Source organism: Myotis daubentonii, chromosome 15 (genome assembly GCF_963259705.1).
Source record: "Myotis daubentonii chromosome 15, mMyoDau2.1, whole genome shotgun sequence".
NCBI lineage: Eukaryota > Metazoa > Chordata > Mammalia > Chiroptera > Vespertilionidae > Myotis > Myotis daubentonii.
Window position 1 is genome coordinate 30220623 of NC_081854.1, and position 20050 is coordinate 30240672.

Sequence of the window (20050 nt, forward strand, 5' to 3'; positions counted from 1 at the left end):
CAAATCACAAATCTAATTTTTGGAACTCAGAGTAAGAGGTGAGTAAGTAGTATCATTTCTCAGAAGCGTCGATGATTTGAGAGTGGAGATACGGTACCATGACCATATGCTCAGATATATGCACTTTTCTGACCGTCAGTCAGCTACTATCACATTTAGCCATTTACAGAGAAACCAAATACACACGTGACCTAAGTATGGAGGAGATGAGATTCCAGCGCAGAAGAACCACCGTTCATCAGTAGCAGTCAATCCATGAAGCAAAGCAGAGGGAGGGAGGGGGAGCAGAAGGTAGAGGGAGGGAAGTGGGAGGAGAAAAGGCATAGGGAAGGAGGAACAGGAATGGGAGATACAGGAGGGAGAGGAGGGCTGCTATAGAGAAAAGGACAGGTGCTGAAGCAGGACAGTCTTCTGGGACCAGGAAACAATACTTTGGTTCAAAACATGGTTAAAGATAGTTAATGGACTCAGTGGGACTGAATATTCATGCCAGAGTTCCCAGGACGGGATGCAAGGGTGTGTCCCAGACACGGGGACCTAAAAGAGCAGCAGGAGGACTCGGAGGACTGGAGGACGGGGCTGGAAGGCCATCTACGCCTTCCCTGGGAGGCTCCCAGAAACAAACTTTGTCCCTTGTGCCAAACGCTCCAAAACACACCATACTTAGTTCCCATCAAATCAAGCCTGAGAGGGACATTTAGCACCTCGTGACAGAGATCTTTGAGGAGTAGAGGCTCTGATTAGTGAGGAAGTTGCTAGAATGCAGGAATCCTGAGATCCTCTAGGTGGCTGGCTGCCTCACCAGCTAAAATGACAACAGGCCAGCTTCCCCACATCTGGTTCAGAATCACCTCCTCACTGCTCTGGGCCAAGCTGGAAGTGAACACACTGAAATTCTCGGCTACATCTCATGGACACCTGAGTCAGCCAGCAGAGCTGCCCACACTGAGCTGATGAGTGGAGAGGAGGGTGGGTACAATGAACAGAAAGGTGGCAGCTGCAAGACAGGAAGCGTCACACAGCATAGGGGCAGAGCTGACCATTTCAGATAGACCAGAGCCAGCCTCAGTAAGGAGAGGATTGCAAGCAGCCACCCATGGGCAGAACCACAAAAAAGGTTCCAAAAGAAGAAGAATTTTACACTGGCCTGGGCTGGGAAGGGCCATGTGCTCTGGGAATGAAATGGAGCTAGTGTGACCAGAGCAGGAAGAACTGGGCAAAGAGGCGAGCACAGAGGACTGGACAGGGAGTGACACAATCTGTGCTGAGAATGAATGAAGGGGAGACAGGGCAACAGAAAGAGTACAGGTGGCCACTTCTGGGTTGTTTAGCAGTTCAGGAAGGACCCATGCACACAGGCATTAAATCTCAAGATAGGACCTGTGGTGGGCGAACCTTTCCACATTCAAGCACCGATGCTAAGTGACTGTGAATGCAGTCAAACCGAAGGTGGTATCTAGTGATACTGCGCATATTTAAGTTTAAGTGTTTGAGCAGGAGAATCCCATGTGAATCTGCAGTCAGGGCGGGCGGCAGCATCCTGAACCACTAGAGGTACTGGGCGATGCCACCCTGTCTTCCTGACAGCCATCAACACTGCGCAGTGCAGATGTGAACTGGAGCTCAGCCTAACTGCCAACACTGCTACAGACTGAGTGGCCTTTCTCAGGAATAACAAGTGAACTGAACTCTGCTTAGCAAGCTCCTGGTGTTTACATAACATATTTAAAGCAATGTAAACACTGGACGAGAGCTCAGTGTTGTTTTCCAAACAGCAAGTCAACATCTTGTCAAAGTGATACTGAGACTGTGTGTGCGTGTGTGTGTAATGCCGGCAGGGCAGCCCTACTCTTAAGAAGAGATGACAACTTGAGGTCTCTGTAAACTCACAGTGAACCTTACTTCTTACTCTCGCCTTCAGAACCAGCTTCCTACCAGGCTGTCCTCCATACGCTATCCTCTCCTTACACCATAGCTGTGTCCTCTGCACTATGAGGTTTCCCACTGGCACCATGGAGCACAGGCCCTGCCCAGCCTCTCGAATCACAGGTTGGGGGGGAAGCAAGAGGGCTTCTGATGCTCAAATACCTGCACTAGGACCACTTCACCTTGTGCAAACCCTGTACTTGGCCCTGGTGCTGAACAGTGATATGCAGGAGAAAAAGCCATCCTTCTTCTAAGTGTCACCCACTGAAGAGCCTCATGGTTCCAGGAACAAGCAAGAATACAAGCCCATAGCCCTGGCCAGCATGGCTCAGTGATTAAAGCATCAGTCCGCACACAGGTTTGATTCCTGGTCAAAGGCATATACCTGGGATGCAGGTTCGATCCCCAGCCCTAGTTGGGGTGCGTACAGGAGGCAACCAATCGATGTGTGTCTCTCACAACAATGATTGTCACTCTTCTCCTCTCCCTCCCCTTCCATTCTCTCAAAAAAAAAAAAAATTGAGAAAATATCCATGGGTGAGGATTAACAACAAAAAAAGAAAACAATGCCGCAGGACAGTATTGTAACTTTCCATTTACACAGATGCAGGAAACACACATGTAAAGGCAGGTATTTTCAAACTGATTCTAGAGGAAGAATGAAAAAAATGACTTCATCTGTTCAACTTACTTCTTTTGAAGGCAAAACATGATGTTAAATTAACAAAAAAAAAATTTACAAATGAAAGTTAAGCCTCTTTTTATGTAAAAATTACTCAGGGTTGCAAAAGGTTATATCAAAGGGTATGATGTGAAAGTGCAGTATACCCTCTCAGCTGATGAAGCGACTGTCCAGTGTGCAGCCTGAGAAACGTGAACTGGGAGGGCTGTTTCCTCAGTGGGACCACCACAAGGAAGTCAGCTTCAATGTCCCACGATGACCCTACTCCCTGCTGGCACCTGCCTATGGACGAAAGCCAGTCCGCAGTGCTATGTAGACAGACTTCTGGAAATGTACCAGAATAGTCAAGAGGATAAACAGTGTCATTTTAAACTCCTACAGTAGTTGTTATTTCAGGGAATATTATTCACTCCCCACCCCCCCCAAAAAAAGTAAATTAGTCTAAAAACTAACTTTCCTTATTTTCCCTCTTGTATCACTACAGAAAATAATGGCTTAAATTTCTCTTGTAATGCAGGAAATTATCCAAAAACTTTATTTCAATCTAATATCTCATGATTTTAGAAGGAAATTTATAACTTACTTATAACTGACTCATTCCTAACTTCACATAAATACCCTGTGAATTGTGGTGGTCATCTCTCAAGCAAGAAGTCTGAGCTAGATAGTCAAGAAATACAGGCTGCAGCAACTCTGACCAACACAGAGGTGAAAAATCATAGCCATGGGAACAGGGGACCCATCCCAGGGGGAAGAGGACTCCACCATCACCATCGTGGGGCTTACCTCCGAGCTCCCTGGCAAGAAGACAGGCTCACTGGGTGCGCATTTCTCACCCGAGTCATGCTGGTGCACCTGCTAACTCAGCTCTGCTCCTCTGGAAATACTCATCCCTAACTTACCTCCAACTCAGAGCTGGAGCACAGTCTGGATCCCCACTTCTCCCCAGTAACAATGAATCATGTCTTTCAAATGGAAAATAAGACAGAGTACCTGCCCACATAAATATTTGAGAAATTTGCCTTTTGACAATTCAGAAAGGATATATTTATTTTACTAAAATTGCTTGGTCCGGTTTTGGCATCTGAAACAATAGAAAGATTTTAGTAGCTTTATTTGAAAACTACCAGTCAGAATGTAAGAAAAATAAACTTGCTTTCTATTCCAATCATTTAAATCTTCAATGAAATGAACTGGCACTTCTGAAAAACCTATTACAATGAAAACCCTTCAGCAGTAACCTGAATTTTCTGACCACTAAAACAGTTCAGAACACACATATTTGTTCTGAGGCCCATTTCAGTGCCAGGAAAATGAAGTGACCAGGAGAAAGCACTGAGGTGAAGAGGAGGGCCACGTACATTCTCAAGGTCAGTTTAAAGCCAAGAAGCACAACCAGCTACTGTTATGCTTCCTTCCCCACCTGTTGACATAAATACACATTCCCCTGAGATCATAATGCACATTCCTGCCCACAATGCCAGTCGGCCTTGGGTCCCAGTCACACTGCTATCCCAGGGCCTAAACTTCAATAAATCTCTCTTCCAAGGACAAGAGGATATTACATGGGACAAAAAACAAGACAATATTTACTCAGCATCTACTATGTACCAGGACTTCACGTACACTATTGCAACTTGGGGGCTCTCTGCTAAGCTGACTCCATATGATGCATCCTCCCTCCTCCAAAGCAAATAGCAAAATTCAAGTCTGCACACATCTTGTGTGTGAAAGACCTCAGAAAGTACAAGGCTGGGCAGTCTAATTGCTACCTCAACTCTTTCCAAAGATGACATGGCTTTGCCCGTGGTGTCCTGCCCCCCAGCCACACCAAACATCTCAAGAGGCATGGTGGTGTATGGTGTCAGCAGTTCCGATGCAGAAAGGGCGAGGGAGTAAATTCTGCTTGGACACACCTGTGGATTCCCATTATGCTGCTTCTGCTCCTGGATGCCACCTCACCCTTGCTGAGAGCTGCCTGTCACAGCTGGTCCATTAGCTATTATTAAGACTATATAGTCAGTTCTTTGTACCCATGAGAGATAACTAATGACCTATTTTAGTCTCTACCTAAAACAAACCAAAAGAAGTCAATACTTTATGATTCACTAAAGGCTTCAGGTTGATTCAGAGACCCAAAACAGTGTCAATTCCACAACACGACAAACTTCATGTCAATCTAGTTCCTCAAGGTCAGTTCCCACCATCTCCAGGAAAGTCTTCAGAGAACAGATTCATGGTCATGAACTGGTGTCAGGCTGTATTTTCCATCTATACCCCAAAGTAATTTTCATCTGGCTTGTGTCAAGGCCTGCCCAAACTGTTTGTGAATTTCAAAAGCAGCATACTGCATAAAATAAAAGAAATAGTTCCAAATATGGATGGTAATACAGAATAAACCCCATAGAATTTGCTGAGTAGGAAATCTCAGGCCAGTGTCCTGAAACCTGTCAGGCTGCATTACTGTAAACATACATCAAGTGTTTCCAGAGCCAGGACATGGATTACTGTAACTGAAAATAATTAATTTCTTTCACAGAGGTGGAGAGTAAGAATCCTGCGTGTAATTCATGAAACACTTTATTGTTGTATCACTTACAACTATCTGTTCCATAAAGAATCATGTGTTGGGGTATTCCAGGATCCTAGGGGCTATTTTTATTTATGTAAAAATAAAGCTACACTTTTCTCATGTCAACTCTGGCCATCTGCTAGCTAAATTTCTATGATGTCATATATAGATGCTTCAAAAAGATCTTCATCTCAACCATAAATCAGTGGAATACTCATGATGGGGAAGGGGCCAGGATTAAAAGAGAATGGGAAGGCATGGTGTGTCCTGAATCACATGAACGGCTACATGCGGAGAGGACAACTGAGAAGAGAGGTGGCCTTCCAACAGGATGTCCTTTCTATGAAATCAGGACTTATAATTACATGAAAGAAAATTTGAGAACTTTAAAAATCTTTAAGATTGGCATTTCCCAAACTACAAATTATAGAGATTTCAATTTAGAAATGGTACATTCTACTGTTTTCTGTTTAAAATGCTTTTCTGGTATGAGCTAATTTTGCTTTGGTTTTTTTTAGTGGGATGTTTTAGATCAACAATTCTATTATAAAGATTTTATCAGTAATGCTCAAACATTTCTTAAAGTGAAAACACTATTCAACTATCCCTGAAGTAGTCGGCACCCTGAGTTCTCTGTAACTGGGCGCCCTGATGGCCTGATGGCTAACAACCACTTGAACAGAGGAAAAAGAAGACCTAAACTACAGCCTTGGCATATCCTGACCTCATGATTCATGTCCTGCCCCAGCTTCCCTCTGCCTATCCTCTGTGCTTCTGCAGGCCATGGTGGGGCGCAGTTTTAATTATTGCACAATTCTTCTGCTCTTACATTTCCTCACTATCAATGATCTCATCAGAATCATAATTATGATTGCTACCTTTTCTGAAACATTTCTGTGAAAGATCTGAGTCTCCGCCATGTCCATGAGGCACAGGGGTGGGGAGAGTGGGGCCTTATTCATTCCAAGGCTTCCAGGAGAGCAGTCAATGTCACTGAGCAGGAGTCAGGGTGGGAGTTAAGGGGCAGGACATCTAGTACAGCAAGATGACATGTGCTATCTGAAAAGACACAGATCACTATGATATATTTCATTATTTCTGACACCTCCAACGTTCAGATCTCTCATGTTTCCCAAAGGAGTCAGGGATTAGAAAACGGAGAAGCCCTAACCGGTTTGGCTCAGTGGATAGAGCATCGGCCTGCGGACTGAAGGGTCCCAGGTTCGATTCCAGTCAAGGGCATGTACCTTGGTTGTGGGCACATCCCCAGTAGGGGGTGTGCAAGAGGCAGCTGATCGATGTTTCTCTCTCACTGATGTTTCTAACTCTCTATCCCTCTCCCTTTCTCTCTGTAAAAAATAAATAAAATATATTTTTTTTAAAAAAAAAAAAAAGGAAGAAAAGAAAACGGAGAAGCCTGCTCTAGGAGAATCTTGTCTACACTCGGAATCCAGTACACCAGACAACTACACACAACACAAGGCCAAAACTAAAGCCAGCATGAGCAGGGTCTGAGTGGGCAGAATTCTGAGATGGCTCCATGACCTCTGTCTGTGATTATGTCGAGGGACACAAAGGATCCCACAGGTATCAAAAAAGCCACTGAGTAGTTAGCCCTAGGATGGAGGAGAGTCTCAGGTGGGGCTGACCTAATCAGATGCGCCCAGTAAAAGCAGATTTTTTTCTGCTGGTGGCAGAAAGGGATGACAGAGATATTAGGGTCATGGGGACTTAACATGAGAGAAATCTCCATTGTAAAATGAAGGGTTGCTTGGGCCAACAGCCCACAAGAAAACGGGGACACTGGTCGTATAACTATAGAGCACAATCCTGCCAACACCCTAACTGAGCAGATCTTCTCCAGCACCTCCAGATACAGGCCCAGCACGGTCAATGCCTTGACTTAGGCCTTGTGAACAAAGACTTCTGCCTCCTCAGAGCTGTGAGATAATAAAAAGTGCTGTTAGACCCACTATGTTGGTGGTAATGTGTCAAGCAGCATAGAAAACATAAGTGCTCCTGTAAATTTAAAAAGAAACAATTAGAAAAGGTTATGAAGGAGGCCTCTCGGCCTTTGCCCTGATACAACAGGCTCTAAAGCTGTAGGACCACACTGTCCATCATGCCTCTGGAGGCTGTGGGGCTGGTCAGTCACAGAGGCTACTTTAGGAAACATGTTGGATCAAACATTAATACATGGAATGCGAGGTATTTAAGAGTTATTTTCAAAGTAATATTAAATCTACATTCAAGCCAATTGCTGTACTGCCCTTTCCCAGCTTTAAGTTCACCCACCAGTTTTTAAAACCCTAGTGTTCAATCCATGCCTAAGCTGCTCCTGAAACCCAGTGTTCATATACCTCTCCTCTGACCCACTCTAAGATGCTCAATTCACACTTCAAATGTTTCAATGCAGTATCACCTCCGCCACATCCCGCTCTTACACCAATCTCTGAAGCAAACATCATTAACTCTGGAATGAAAGGACAAGTCCGGGAAGAGGGCTGTGGCTTTTAAAAGTGATAGATAAGGTACCAGGGGTGAGGACCAGGGGAACCCGCAGGCTGGGGAGGAACAGGTCTGGGAATGAACCAAATGAGCCTTTTCAAAGTATGTCTTGCTGGGCCAGGCCTCCCAACACTGGATCACACGGTACTTAGAATCTGGCACCAACTTCTGAGCCCTTATAAATTAAGGTGTTTACATTCTGACTGTGAACCTCATTCAGTAACACTCTATCTCCTCCAAACAACCCATAAAAACTGATGGCCCTTTTCTGGTTTTAGACAGTTAACTTTAAACGTGTGGCCCAACACACACACTTACTGGGGAGTGATGTGACATCTTTAAGCTGTAAACAGACTGATACTTTGGGGGTTTTAAACTGGCAACACAAGACGGTTGAGTTACATATAGGATAATGATATAGGAACAGAGAAAAAACAAATGGCTTTGGAACTGGAGTCCAATCTTTTCCTGTAGCTATGAGCACACTTCATAGAAACAGCATGACCACACCACTGGCTGAGGGCCAAGGCCACCTACTCAGGCCCAGAAACCCCAGTCCTGGAGGTCAAAGCCTGGACCGCAGGGTAGAACCAGGTGGGCTTCTTCTTTCCCTGTGAACTCCTGGCTGCTCAGCACAGATGTTGTCCTGAGCTCGGCCATAACTGAAACAAGTGCTGAAGAGCATCCCTTGGCATAAAGGAGTGGGAACTCCTGGGCACAGACAGAAAGTCCCTAATCAGTGTCACATGCTGTGATTCTGAAATGCAACATGAGATGCTGAAATGATGTCACTTTCCCAGCACTGTTCTAGATCACACACTCCGGCCCCTCTTCTCTGATCTAGGACAAGCGCGGCATTCACTGCATGGTCTTCATGCTCACACATCCACCGACATTCTCATACTAGTTTCTCTTGATTACATTATGGTCATTAACTTGTCTGTAATCCTATTCTTGGCAGCCAATTTATGATCACTAGTAAAATGTTTTAATGTTATCACACACAAAAATATGCAAAGAAGTTTTATGTAAAATAAATTATCAAGAAATGTTTTTGGCTAAATTCCCTCTTTATGTATGCATGGCTGATGTTTTGTGAACACAGCAATTCAAAATGCTTCACCCAGACGACATTGCACCACTCCCAATGAGCACATCACAGATATTTGTCATATAAGTCAGCTTACTGACTGGGCTTTGGAACATTCATGAGGCCAATCTCTGATATTGATTAAATTATACCTGAAGTACAACCCTCTCACTAAAATTAAGTACCTAACATTTTATACACAGGATTAGCCAAGTTTTCTAAGAACTACCAAATGCATGAGCAGCAGGAATTTAAACTCTTCATTAAGAATATAACTAAGTCCCTTCATTAATCAACAGATCCCATTTTTGGTCTGTGTTGCTCATTTGTTTCCCTAACTCAATTAGCTTGCTTAATCTTTAAAGGATTATACCCAACACTTTCCCTACTTAACAAAAATAGAAGTACACCAAGACCAAACCTCCAAGAGAAGGCAGGTGCAAGAAGTATGAAGTAAGTTTACTGTTCACTGCTCTCAACAGTTAGCACTTCTTTCTCATTCTAATGGAGTTCATGCCATGAGAGATGAAACTGCCTGAGCAAAATACTGGGATAAAATAATACAGTATCTTTGCTATAAACAAAACAACTCTAATTTGATATAAAACAGAATGTCAATTCATGCAAACCATTTGGAATTCTTCAGAAGTAACCATTTTGATACCTGTGGTTCTCTAAAACTTTAGGCACTTAAATATTTTTATAAGGAGATAAGAACAATCTGTCTTGTTGTAGCTCTGGGCTCTTATCAGGAACTAAAATGACTCAATCTACAGACAAGCCTATGGCCCTTTAGCACTTTGCATATTAATAATGTTTCTCCAATATAAACTAGCTAACTTGACATTCCAGTTGAGCAAGCTGCTCTAGTCTTAGGGGAGGACACGGCAGGAGACGGCTAATCCAATTCTCAGTGCATTCATAAATCTCAGAGAAATATTTAACAGATGACGCCCTACAGGTCAGTAGTAAATCTGATACAAGAGACATTAATGGATTAGCTCTTCCTCCAACATCACATACACAGCAGTGACTTAAAGACGACTCCACCCACTCCTCTCTGTATCATCTTCCCCAACCCACTGTGCCAACTAAGACTGCTCAGTCCAAGTTCTCGTTATATTGAAACTGCTGGGGGAAGCATTCCCAAGGACAGTGTCAGTGAAACAAATGTATTACAAAATGTTTTCTCCTGATAGAATGATACCACAGAATGGTCCTGATTCATAACCTCTAAATCTCATTGGAAGAAATGACACAGCTTATGGCACGGACCCAACTTGAAAGTGCAACACCTCTGAGAGACTATGTTGGGCCCTCATCAGAGAGACATGGATAGACTTATTGTCCAAGGCAGTGAACCAACTACTAGTTACACCACTAGTTATAAAAATTACAACTGTCCCATCACTAGAAAGCCTCCAGAATTTGTTTAAATAAGTGAAACTGACTGAAAATGATTATGTAAGTCTGTATTAATGTGGAAAGATTTCTACTATGCAAAGGAAAAAAGCAAGTTATAAAATCATAAATTAGTGTGTATGTTAATACAGAAAATGCCCAGGAAATTTATAGATCTCTCTGAACTTGGAATTTACCAGGTTATTTACACTTCCTTCATCATTTTTCTATTTTATCACTTTTCAAAAACAATAAACATATATTAATTTTCTAAAAGGGGGTGGGGGGTACCTAATGCTATTCAGGCAAAGGAAAGGAAGGCTTTGTGGGCGCACCTTCTGAGTTCAGGGTGATGAGGGTGACGTTGTTTCCGATGTTCTGACTTCCCGACTGTCCACAGGTGGAAACGGAGTCACTGGCCTCGGACCCACTCTCCCCATCCTCATTGTGGCTGTCTTCTTGCCCAGGTACCTTCACCACAATGGTGTTCTGCCGACGCCCGGGAACCGCGCTGAGCGGGAAACAAAAACACCACCAGTGTTGTGAGAGCAGCACCACCGACAGGCAGAGACTAGCAATGAGTCGCTGTGTGTTCCTCTTTCCTTCCCTTGTCCGAGGCTAACTTCACACGGAGCAGTGGGCACAAGTCTTCGCATGCACCTCCTCTACTAAGATTAATAGCAATTTGATACCAGTAAATAGTTTGAGGTTGGGAGAAACTATGTAACATTTTAAAAGTTTTAAAAAGTGTTTATATCATGAAGTAAAATCACAGCTTTCTGTGACTCGAGGCCTAAATGCTGTTTTTGGATCACAGAGGTATTCCTATAAAATGTTGACATTCACATAAAGTAACTTTTAAGCAATGTCAAAGGAAAAACTACTAGTAAATTAGGAGGAAGGATGGCTAGAGACTTCCATTGATCTAATCCACTCCATACTGTTAGACATTCTAGAAATGACTCAGCCTTTGAAAATGCAGTTATCACTCCCAATGATTTCCACTGACAAAAACCACTGAAGTAGATTTAAAAAGCCAGTCAAGTATCTCCGATGAAATATTCTCACCACCATCAGGGGTCCTATACGAAGCAATGAGATATTGTCAGAAAAACAGGACACAGCCCAGCTCGAAAAGTACTCAAAAAATAAAAAATATTATCTGGAGACATGCTACTTGCCTTTTTAAAGACCCTTTCAACGGCCCTTCAACGTGGACTGCTAAGCACTGAGAAGGAAAGAGAAGCACAATTTCCCTGTTTACACATTAAAACATGTTTCAAATCCTAGCTCTACCCAGAGAAGGGAGGTATACTTTCTTGATTCCACAGAGGCTTGTCCAGGCTGACTTGGCTCCTAAAGGCTCAGACTCTGAAGGCTGACCTTCTTCACCCGAGCCATCGAGAGGCACACCTGCCCCTGTCTCTTCTCCGCCGACCAGACCTCCTCCACCTCTGAGCACCTAGACACCCAGACTTCACCTTGTCTCCCTACATCCCAGCACGCAGGCCCTCAGACACCCCGGCTATGACAACAGAGAAAATAGGACACAGCTGACGGAGGAGGAACAATCTGCAGAGGAGACTGAGAGAACAGGCAAAACAGAACGTTGTGAAGACACGGGTAAGAAACAAAAAGCAAAGAGCCCTCTTGGAGGAATGTTATCAGGAAAAGCTGAGTCCTGACCACTAGACAAGGCCACCTGGAACTCACTTCATCCTCACATAAGGGTGGCGAGAATGCCTTTTATACACTCCCATCTCCGAAAAAGGTTACGTTTAAAATGTCTCAAAAGAAAAAGGTTGAGAAAAAAGCCATTACCTCAAAATATCTCCACCACTTAGCAAATTTTCACTTAGCAAATTTACATGAGAATAACTGTTGACTTGACATGCTACTGTACAGACAGACTGATGTGAGTAAGCCATGAGCAGGTAAGAGGATAAGGGCTTGACTGACTATTGTGAAAACACAGCATCATGTCTCGATACCACACACTACACTGAACACAACAGTCCCAAACGCCCAAATGCTGTCTGTCCTTTTTAACCTCTTGCTCTTATCCAGCTCATCTGATGACCTTGGTCCGAAGCATGGCACAGCCCCCCCACACCACAAAGAAGTGTGGACAGTGCCTTTTGGGCTCAACCCATGTGAGGACAGAAATGCCCAACTGTGCCCAGTTCAAAATGCTGATTTGTCCTCAAGGGGACTCATCACAGTGGCAGTGGCAGTGGCAGTGAAAGGTGGAGATGGTGTTGTGGCTACTGACTTGCTAATGATATTTTCCAGGGAATCCGGTGCCCTGTTGCTCAAGGGGTCGTCCATCTTGGCTACAATGGCGTTCTGCCGATCACTGTTGAGTATTACTGTAGTCTGGGGGACGACGCTAGGGAACAAAAGAATCACAAAGAAAAAGAAGACCTTAAAACAACAACATTCATTGTAAGAGTGCATAAGAGTAATTCAATACAGTCAGCTCCCAATGATGGGCACTAAGGAAGGGAGGTGGCCCCAAGCAGAAACCACGTTTAAAGTAATAAACAATTTACACTGGGCAAAGAATAAATTGAAGATGGGAATTTTTTATATAGAGAGTGCAACCTTCCTCATTGTTGGTATTCTCAGTTTGCACATGGGGTAATATAGGAAAGGGCTATTTAAACCTTTATACAGAATAGATTGAGATGTCACAAATTATGCACAATTAACAAGGTTTCTAAAGTATCATGTTTCCTGAAAAACATGCTTTTACTCATTCCATCCCAATGGATTCCTACATGACAGTTATAAATGCTACACTTATAAATACCATCCCAAAATGTTAGTGCTGCTCTGGAAAGAAAGGACCAACACAATAGAGGGACTGCGGGTGGGCCACATGGCATTGACCACCTCTAGGTTCCACTGGGAGAATGCAGGAACCAGGAACCAAGGACCTCAGGGTTTTGTTTTCAAGGAAAATTATCACAGGAAAGAACTGAGCCCTCACTGGGCATCTTCGTAGAGGCAGCACTGTGTGTTCACCAGTAGCCAAGAGCCTACCTCAAAGGGCACACTCATTGAGACTTCAGTCATTAATCTTCTAGCCCGCAGGAGTAATGGACCCAGGAAATTTTAGAGTCTTCTCCCATTGTAGGGGTCAGAGTGCCACAATGAGCACTTGAAACACATGGCAGTATTACTTGAAAAGCATGTCATTCTTAGACCTCATTCTCCAAAACACAACTCGGGAAGCAGTGCCTTTACATAAGATCCATGTAGCCAACAGCACACATGAAAACCTAGCCTACTGTCACGGCTACAAGGCTATTCAGCCCTCTCCCCAAATCAGGGCACAAAAGATTCTGCTTCAAAAAAAGAGCATGATCCATAGCACGTCACTCAAAGGTGTGTTGTTTTTTATTATTCTACTTGTTCTTTGGTGACAGCTAGTCACCACCAAACCCTGAGGATGTTGCAAGTAACCTGGGTGACCTTTGACTTGGCCATGTACAGGCTGACAAATTCACGCTTCTCCTATACCAGTGGTCGGCAAACTCATTAGTCAACAGAGCCAAATATCAGCAGTACAACGATTGAAATTTCTTTTGAGAGCCAAATTCTTTAAACTTAAACTATATAGGTAGGTACATTGTTATTAACTTAATTAGGGTACTCCTAAGGCTTAGGAAGAGCCACACTCAAGGGGCCAAAGAGCCGCATGTGGCCCTCGAGCCACAGTTTGCCGACCACTGTACAGACAAAAAGGTTTGCATACATTTGATATTTCCCAAAGAGTATTCCACGGAACACTAGTATCCTCCAGGGCCCCCCTCACACACTCATTCCTGTTCTCTCTCATTACATGAGCAACTAAGGAAGTTCTACTAAGTAGACAAGTTCCATAATGGGGAGAGGTTCCACATTGATTAAAATTCATTTATGCCCATCATCGGCAAAGTTGTTTTAACTAAATATACCTTTCCCCCTAAAGACTCTTAAGATCAAGGAAACAATGTTCTGAGGCAACCAGCTTCAAGCTGGAATAAACGTAAACCAGGAGGCACTTGAAGACTTTCAGGAGGTTCCTTGGTGTGGGCCAGTTCCCAGCATCTCAACTGCAAGATCCTTGCCTTCCAGAAAGTACTATTTCCTAAAAATTATTCTCCTTGAGAAAGCATCTCTGGTCAATTTGTTTGTTTTACTTTTTTAAAAAATTACTTCTTGTTCTAATTATATTCCCTCTAATTATACTCGGGTGCACTGTCCATCCAGGAAATGAACACCTGAGGTACAAACACAGGGCCAGTCTGAAACGTGGCAACACCTCCAATGACCGACTGGAAAACCCTGCAGTGAGCTATTGTTCCATAGCTCTTTGCTTCCAACAAAACTATCAAGACCTAGTTAAAATATCCAGCTCACAGATCATCAAAAATAATTTTTGATGATAGACCACAGCAATTTTTGGCATGTAACTTGAAGACCTGAGGAACTCTTTCCTCTCCCACAGATTTATTTATGGGAACAACATTTCTCAGAACTTAAAACTATAAAAACTAAAAAGAGAAATAAAAGTAATGCTGAATGAACCCTGTCTCATTTTAAGCAATAAGTCATGGATTCAGGAATTAACTAAAACTAAATCCTCACCATCACAAGGATACATTCACAATATTGGGTTATTAAGAATTCATTATAAACAAAAGTAACATATTTATGTTGTTTTGTTCACCTGTGTACTAATAATTTTAATAAATGTCTTTAACCCTGGGGCCTTACAGTTACAGGAAATATTTAGCTTTAATTTCTGTCCATATTTCTGTTACTGAGGAGTGTGACAGCCTGTCAGATAGGACAAAACTTTGGAAAAGAAATGGGAATGAAAGTTCAAAAAGCAAAGAAACAAGGTAAAATTTGGCTGTCAAACGCCTATTCATAGGATTTTTTAAATGGATGATGGTTTTAGATTAAAGTATTTAAAGAGCAATGAATCAGTTTTGTTTTTAAATATCAGTATTACAATATGCCAGAAATTACCAACTCTTAACTAATGTAACTTATGTCAACCTCAAAATGTACCAAAGAATATTTCATTTTTCAAAAATTATGAAACATCCATATCACATTAAGAAGAATGAAATAGTTATCTAAATGTAGATACTGAAAAATTGTCACACTATTAAGTTTCTTGACTAGGCTGAACTACAGTCCCAGTCAATCAATCAGACACTAATCTGGGTGCTGCTTGAAGGGAATTTTGCAGATGTGATTAAAGTCCTAATTGGTTGAAGTTAACCAAAAGAAAGATACAGTAAAAACCTCGATGTAACGGATTAATTTCGATGAGGGGATATCCCTTAAAGCCAAAATCCATTATATAATAAAGTAGGTTTTTTAAATATTTGTTAAAAAAAAAACTGACAAATTAGCTAGCTTACCTGTTTTTACTTATGTAGACATGTTCGTGTAATTAAAATTATGTATGAAAAGCTTAATTTCATAGAAATTTTCTATACATATTACAGTAACTTTAAATTTATACTGAATAGGCCTAGTAAATACATGCATTCACCAGTCACTGTGAGTAAACAAATGCACACAGCTGGGGTGTGGCTCAGCGCAGGTGGGAACATCGGCCAGCACATGTTAAAACTGCTGCAGAAAGTCATGCCAAGTTATAACAGAACCAACTACCGCCCACAATGCAGTGTGATCACATGCTAATCATTTATGGAACATTGTTTACAAGCAGTCTCTTGGACTTAAATATGTAGGCTATACTTGTAGGTATGTAATATTTATTTATGCTGGTGAAATCCAGTGGCAGTGTTTTTTCCAACATATGGCCCATTTGCTAAAATTTGTTTAAAATAACAGTGAATAACAACAACAAAAATAACCTATTAATTTAATTATAAGCAAATCATGGTTAAAAGCATTTTAAAATTAAGAGGGTGTTAATTTTCACATAGGACATACAGATTGGGAATATTGGGAATTTTTTTCTGTTAAATCCAATTAAATTGAGGTCTGAATAACTGAGAGTTTACCATAATGTTGGATGGGCCCGGCCTGATCAGATGAAACTCTTCCCTGGTCTTGGAGACTCCAAACAGCTCCTGCCAGCTGACCATGATGTGCCCTTTCTGTCGACCTGCCCTACAGCCTTCAGGTGCCCCCACAATGTATAAGCCAATCCCTTGTGATAAATTCCTCGTGGGAGTGCTGTATTTCTCTTTCTCTCTCTCTCTCTCTCTCTCTCTCTCTCTCTCTCTCTCTCTCTCTCTCTCTCTCTCTCTCTGTCCCTGTCCCTGACTCTGACTCTCGCTCTCGCTCTCTCGTATCTCCTACTGTTTCTGCTTCTCTGGTTGAACCCTGACACGTTTTGAAATAATTATAGACCCACAGGAAGTTACAAAGAAAGTATACCAAGTTCTGTGTCCCGAGTGGTGACGTCCTATATAACCTGTAGTACAGTATCAAAACTAGGAAAGTGAATGGAACAATACTGCTAGTGAGACTACAGGCTTCATTCAGATTTCACCAGTTTCTGCATGCAGTAACATGTCACATGGAGTTCGATGCAGCTGACATCATGTACAGATCCACGTACTGCTCCATCGCCACCAAGGAGAGGCCGAGTGCTGCCCCTTTAGACACACCCACCCTCCCATCCCACCCTATCCCCTGGCAACCACTAACCTGTTTGTTTGTTTTAATATATATTTTATTGATTTTTATAGAGAGGAAGGGAGAGGAATAGAGAGTTAGAAACATCGATGAGAGAGAAACATCGATCAGCTGCCTTCTACACACCCCCTACTGGGGATGTGCCCGCAACCAAGGTACATGCCCTTGACTGGAATTAAACCTGGGACCCTTCAGTCCGCAGGCTGACTCTCCATCCACTGAGCCAAACCAGTCAGGGCTAAACCTGTTTTAATGTATAGTTCCGACATTTTGGGAAAGTGATGGACATGGAACCATACAGCACATGACCTTTAGAGACTGGCTTTTTGCACTCAGCACAGTGCTCCCAAGGTCATCCAGTGGCAGCGAGTATCAACAGTTCATTCAGTGTTGGTGCTGCACAGCTTTCCATGGAAAGGGTGTTTGTTTACAGGTGGACCAGTTTAACCTTTCATCTGCAGAAGGGTATTAGGGGTGTCTGCAGGTTTTGGTTATTACAAATAAAGCTGCCCTGACATTCATGCAGAGGTTTTAGTGTGGTCATAAATTTTCATTTCTCTGGGACAAATGCCTAAGAATGTGATTACTGGGCCATATGGCAAGTATGTATTTAGCTTTATAAAATACAGCCAAACTTTACGCCAGAGTGGCTGCACCATCCTACATTCCCACCAGCAACGGAGGAGAGATCCAGTTTCTCCACATCCTGGTCACACTTGGTGGTGTCACTATTTTTTATTTAAGCCATTTTGATAGGTGTGGAGTGATATCTCATTGTGGTTTTAATTTGCATTTCCTTGGTGACTATTGATACTGAACATCTAAATAATCATATGTTTATCTGCCCTCCTGTATCTCCTCTTTGGTCAAATATCTGTTTTATTTTTTACCCACTTTCTAATTGGATTGTTTCTTTACTGATGAGTTTTGAGAGTTCTATATTCTAGAAACCAGCTCTCTGTCAAATAAATGGTCTGCAAATATTTTATCCTCAGCTGTAGCTTGTCTCTTTATCCTCCTGGCAGGTCTTTCACAGAGCTTACGTTTCTTATTTTGATCAAGTCAAATTTATCTCTTTATGCTCTTGGTGTCAAGTCTAAAAAGTCTGCCTAAACACCCAAGGATTTTCTCCTGTGTTTTCCGCTAAAGGTTTTCCAGTTGGCATTTAAATCTGGAATCCATTTTAAAATTAATTTTTGTTCAAGCTGTGAGGTTGACATCGATGCTCATTTCTTTTATTTTGCCTGTGGATGCCCAACTGTTCCAGTGCCATTTGTTAAAAGCCTGTTCTTCCTCCATTGAGCTCTTTTGCACCTTTGTCAAAAACTAGTTGCGCATATTTGTGTGGGTTTATTTCTAGGCTCTCTATTCTGTTCCACTGACCAATTTATCTATTTCTTGATTACTTTGTTTTTAAAAAAAAATTTGTGTTTAATTCAATCTTTTGCAATCTTAAACCATTATCTATACTTTTACCTATAACTGTATGTTTGTTATTTAAGCTCCTTAATCAAGCCAACCAGTGTGACTCAGAGGTTAAGCATTAACCTATGAACCAGGAGGTCATGGTTTGATTCCGGTCAGGGCACATGCCCAGGTTGTGGGCTCAATCCTTAGTCAGGGACCTGCACAAGGCAGCCAATCAATGATTCTTTCTCATCATTGATGTTTCTCACTCTCTCCCTCTCCCTTCCTCTCTGAAATAAAAAAAAAAACATCCTATATAATAAAACCCTAATATGCAAATTGTCCCCTCAGGCTGTCCTTCGACCCAGAGACCCGAAGTTTGACTGCCTGCTATGATGTGCACTGACCACCAGGGGGCGGTGTGGAACATGGTGAGCATTGGCAACATGGCGCTGGCAGTGGGTGGCAGTGGAGGCGCTGCCAGCCCCTATGGGTCCTGATGAGAGCAGGACCGTGGTGGGATGGTGGAGCAGGTGAGCAGGCGGTGCCAGGCCAAGGTGGGTGCAAGTGGGGACCCAATCACCCTGCCAATTGCCCTGCAGAGAGCATACAGTAGCAGCTGTGGTGGGGGCGGGGGGGGGAGCCCCCCCTGCCCTGATTGATCGCCCCGTAGGCGGGATGGTGAAGCAGGTGAGGGGGCGGCACCAGGCCGCTGTGGGGCTGCAAGGCTGGGGGCACAAGCTGGGGCTGCGAGGCTGGGGGCATGAGCTGGGGCCTGATCTCCACAGGTCACCCTGAGGGACTCCACCTGTGCACGAATTCGTGCACCAGGCCGAGAGAAAGAGAGAGAGAGAGAGAGAGAGAGAGAGAGAGAGAGAGAGAGAGAGAATTAAACTTTATCAAAATTAAGGAAAAGGGAAATAGCTAGACCCCATAGGCTATCCTGGTTGTTTTAATTCTAATATTATGCTCATTACACAAGTTGAACACTCTTGCCTAAATACAGTATCGGAAGTAAAAAAAGCCCTAGAACTTGGCCCAGTGACCTATGATGGGTGAAACAAGGACCATTCACCCATTGTGGACAGTGACTGTGAGTGTGAGTGCAGGACCCCCATGGACCCCAGCAGGACATCCCCAAAGGCTCCATATAAAAGGAGGCATTCAATCCTGGAAGCCTGTGGGGGCAATGCACAGACAGGTCAATAATCTGCCCAAGCCCACACAGCTGGTAAGTGGCACACTTAGATTTGAGTTCAAATCCTCAAGCAGCAGAACCAACATTCTTAACCAAAATCAATGAAGCAATAGTCTACAGCCCCCAACTTCTGAAATAATAGAATTTCCTGTGGAAGCTATGGCCCACCCCCAGACAGCCTGGGACTTTGGGGGGGGAAAAATACAATTCCCAAGATGATTCTGATGAATGCCTCTGGTTTAAAACAACAAAATTACACACAACCCTATACAAGAGGCACTAATCTGTTCTAGCCACTGTTTCCCCACAACACTCAGCACCTTCTCATCTGTTATACAGTTTAGTTTGTTATGTGGTTGTCCAGGTACAGGGATCTTTTTGACTGTTTTATTCACTGGTACATCACAACTGCTAAGGTGAATGCCCACTACATGGTCAAGCCTATGAGTTAAGACATGAGTGAATGGAAGAATAAGCTTCATATCTGAGTGCAATTCTCTGGTTAATGCCTCTAGATTTCCTTGGTCTCATGCTGCTAATCTGGTGCTAAAAGAAAAAAGGTTGAGGATCACAAGCCAGAACAGAAACCTA

At 43.0% G+C, this 20050-nt stretch overlaps 1 protein-coding gene across 15 annotated transcripts in view; it reads right to left on the reverse strand.

Annotated features, from left to right (window-relative positions):
• Positions 1-20050, reverse strand: part of BANP (BTG3 associated nuclear protein) — a 153201-nt gene that overhangs the window by 85549 nt on the left and 47602 nt on the right. For 12 of the 15 annotated variants that reach the window (XM_059667108.1, XM_059667107.1, XM_059667099.1 and 9 more), the window contains 2 exons: positions 12452-12568; positions 10515-10690 (listed from right to left, as the gene is read on the reverse strand). In XM_059667108.1, coding sequence (XP_059523091.1) covers positions 10515-10690; positions 12452-12568 — 293 coding nt within the window. Of the gene's footprint in view, positions 1-10514; positions 10691-12451; positions 12569-16214; positions 16235-20050 lie in introns of those variants that run through there. The other 3 variants (XM_059667110.1, XM_059667109.1, XM_059667113.1) reach the window with 2 other exon arrangements.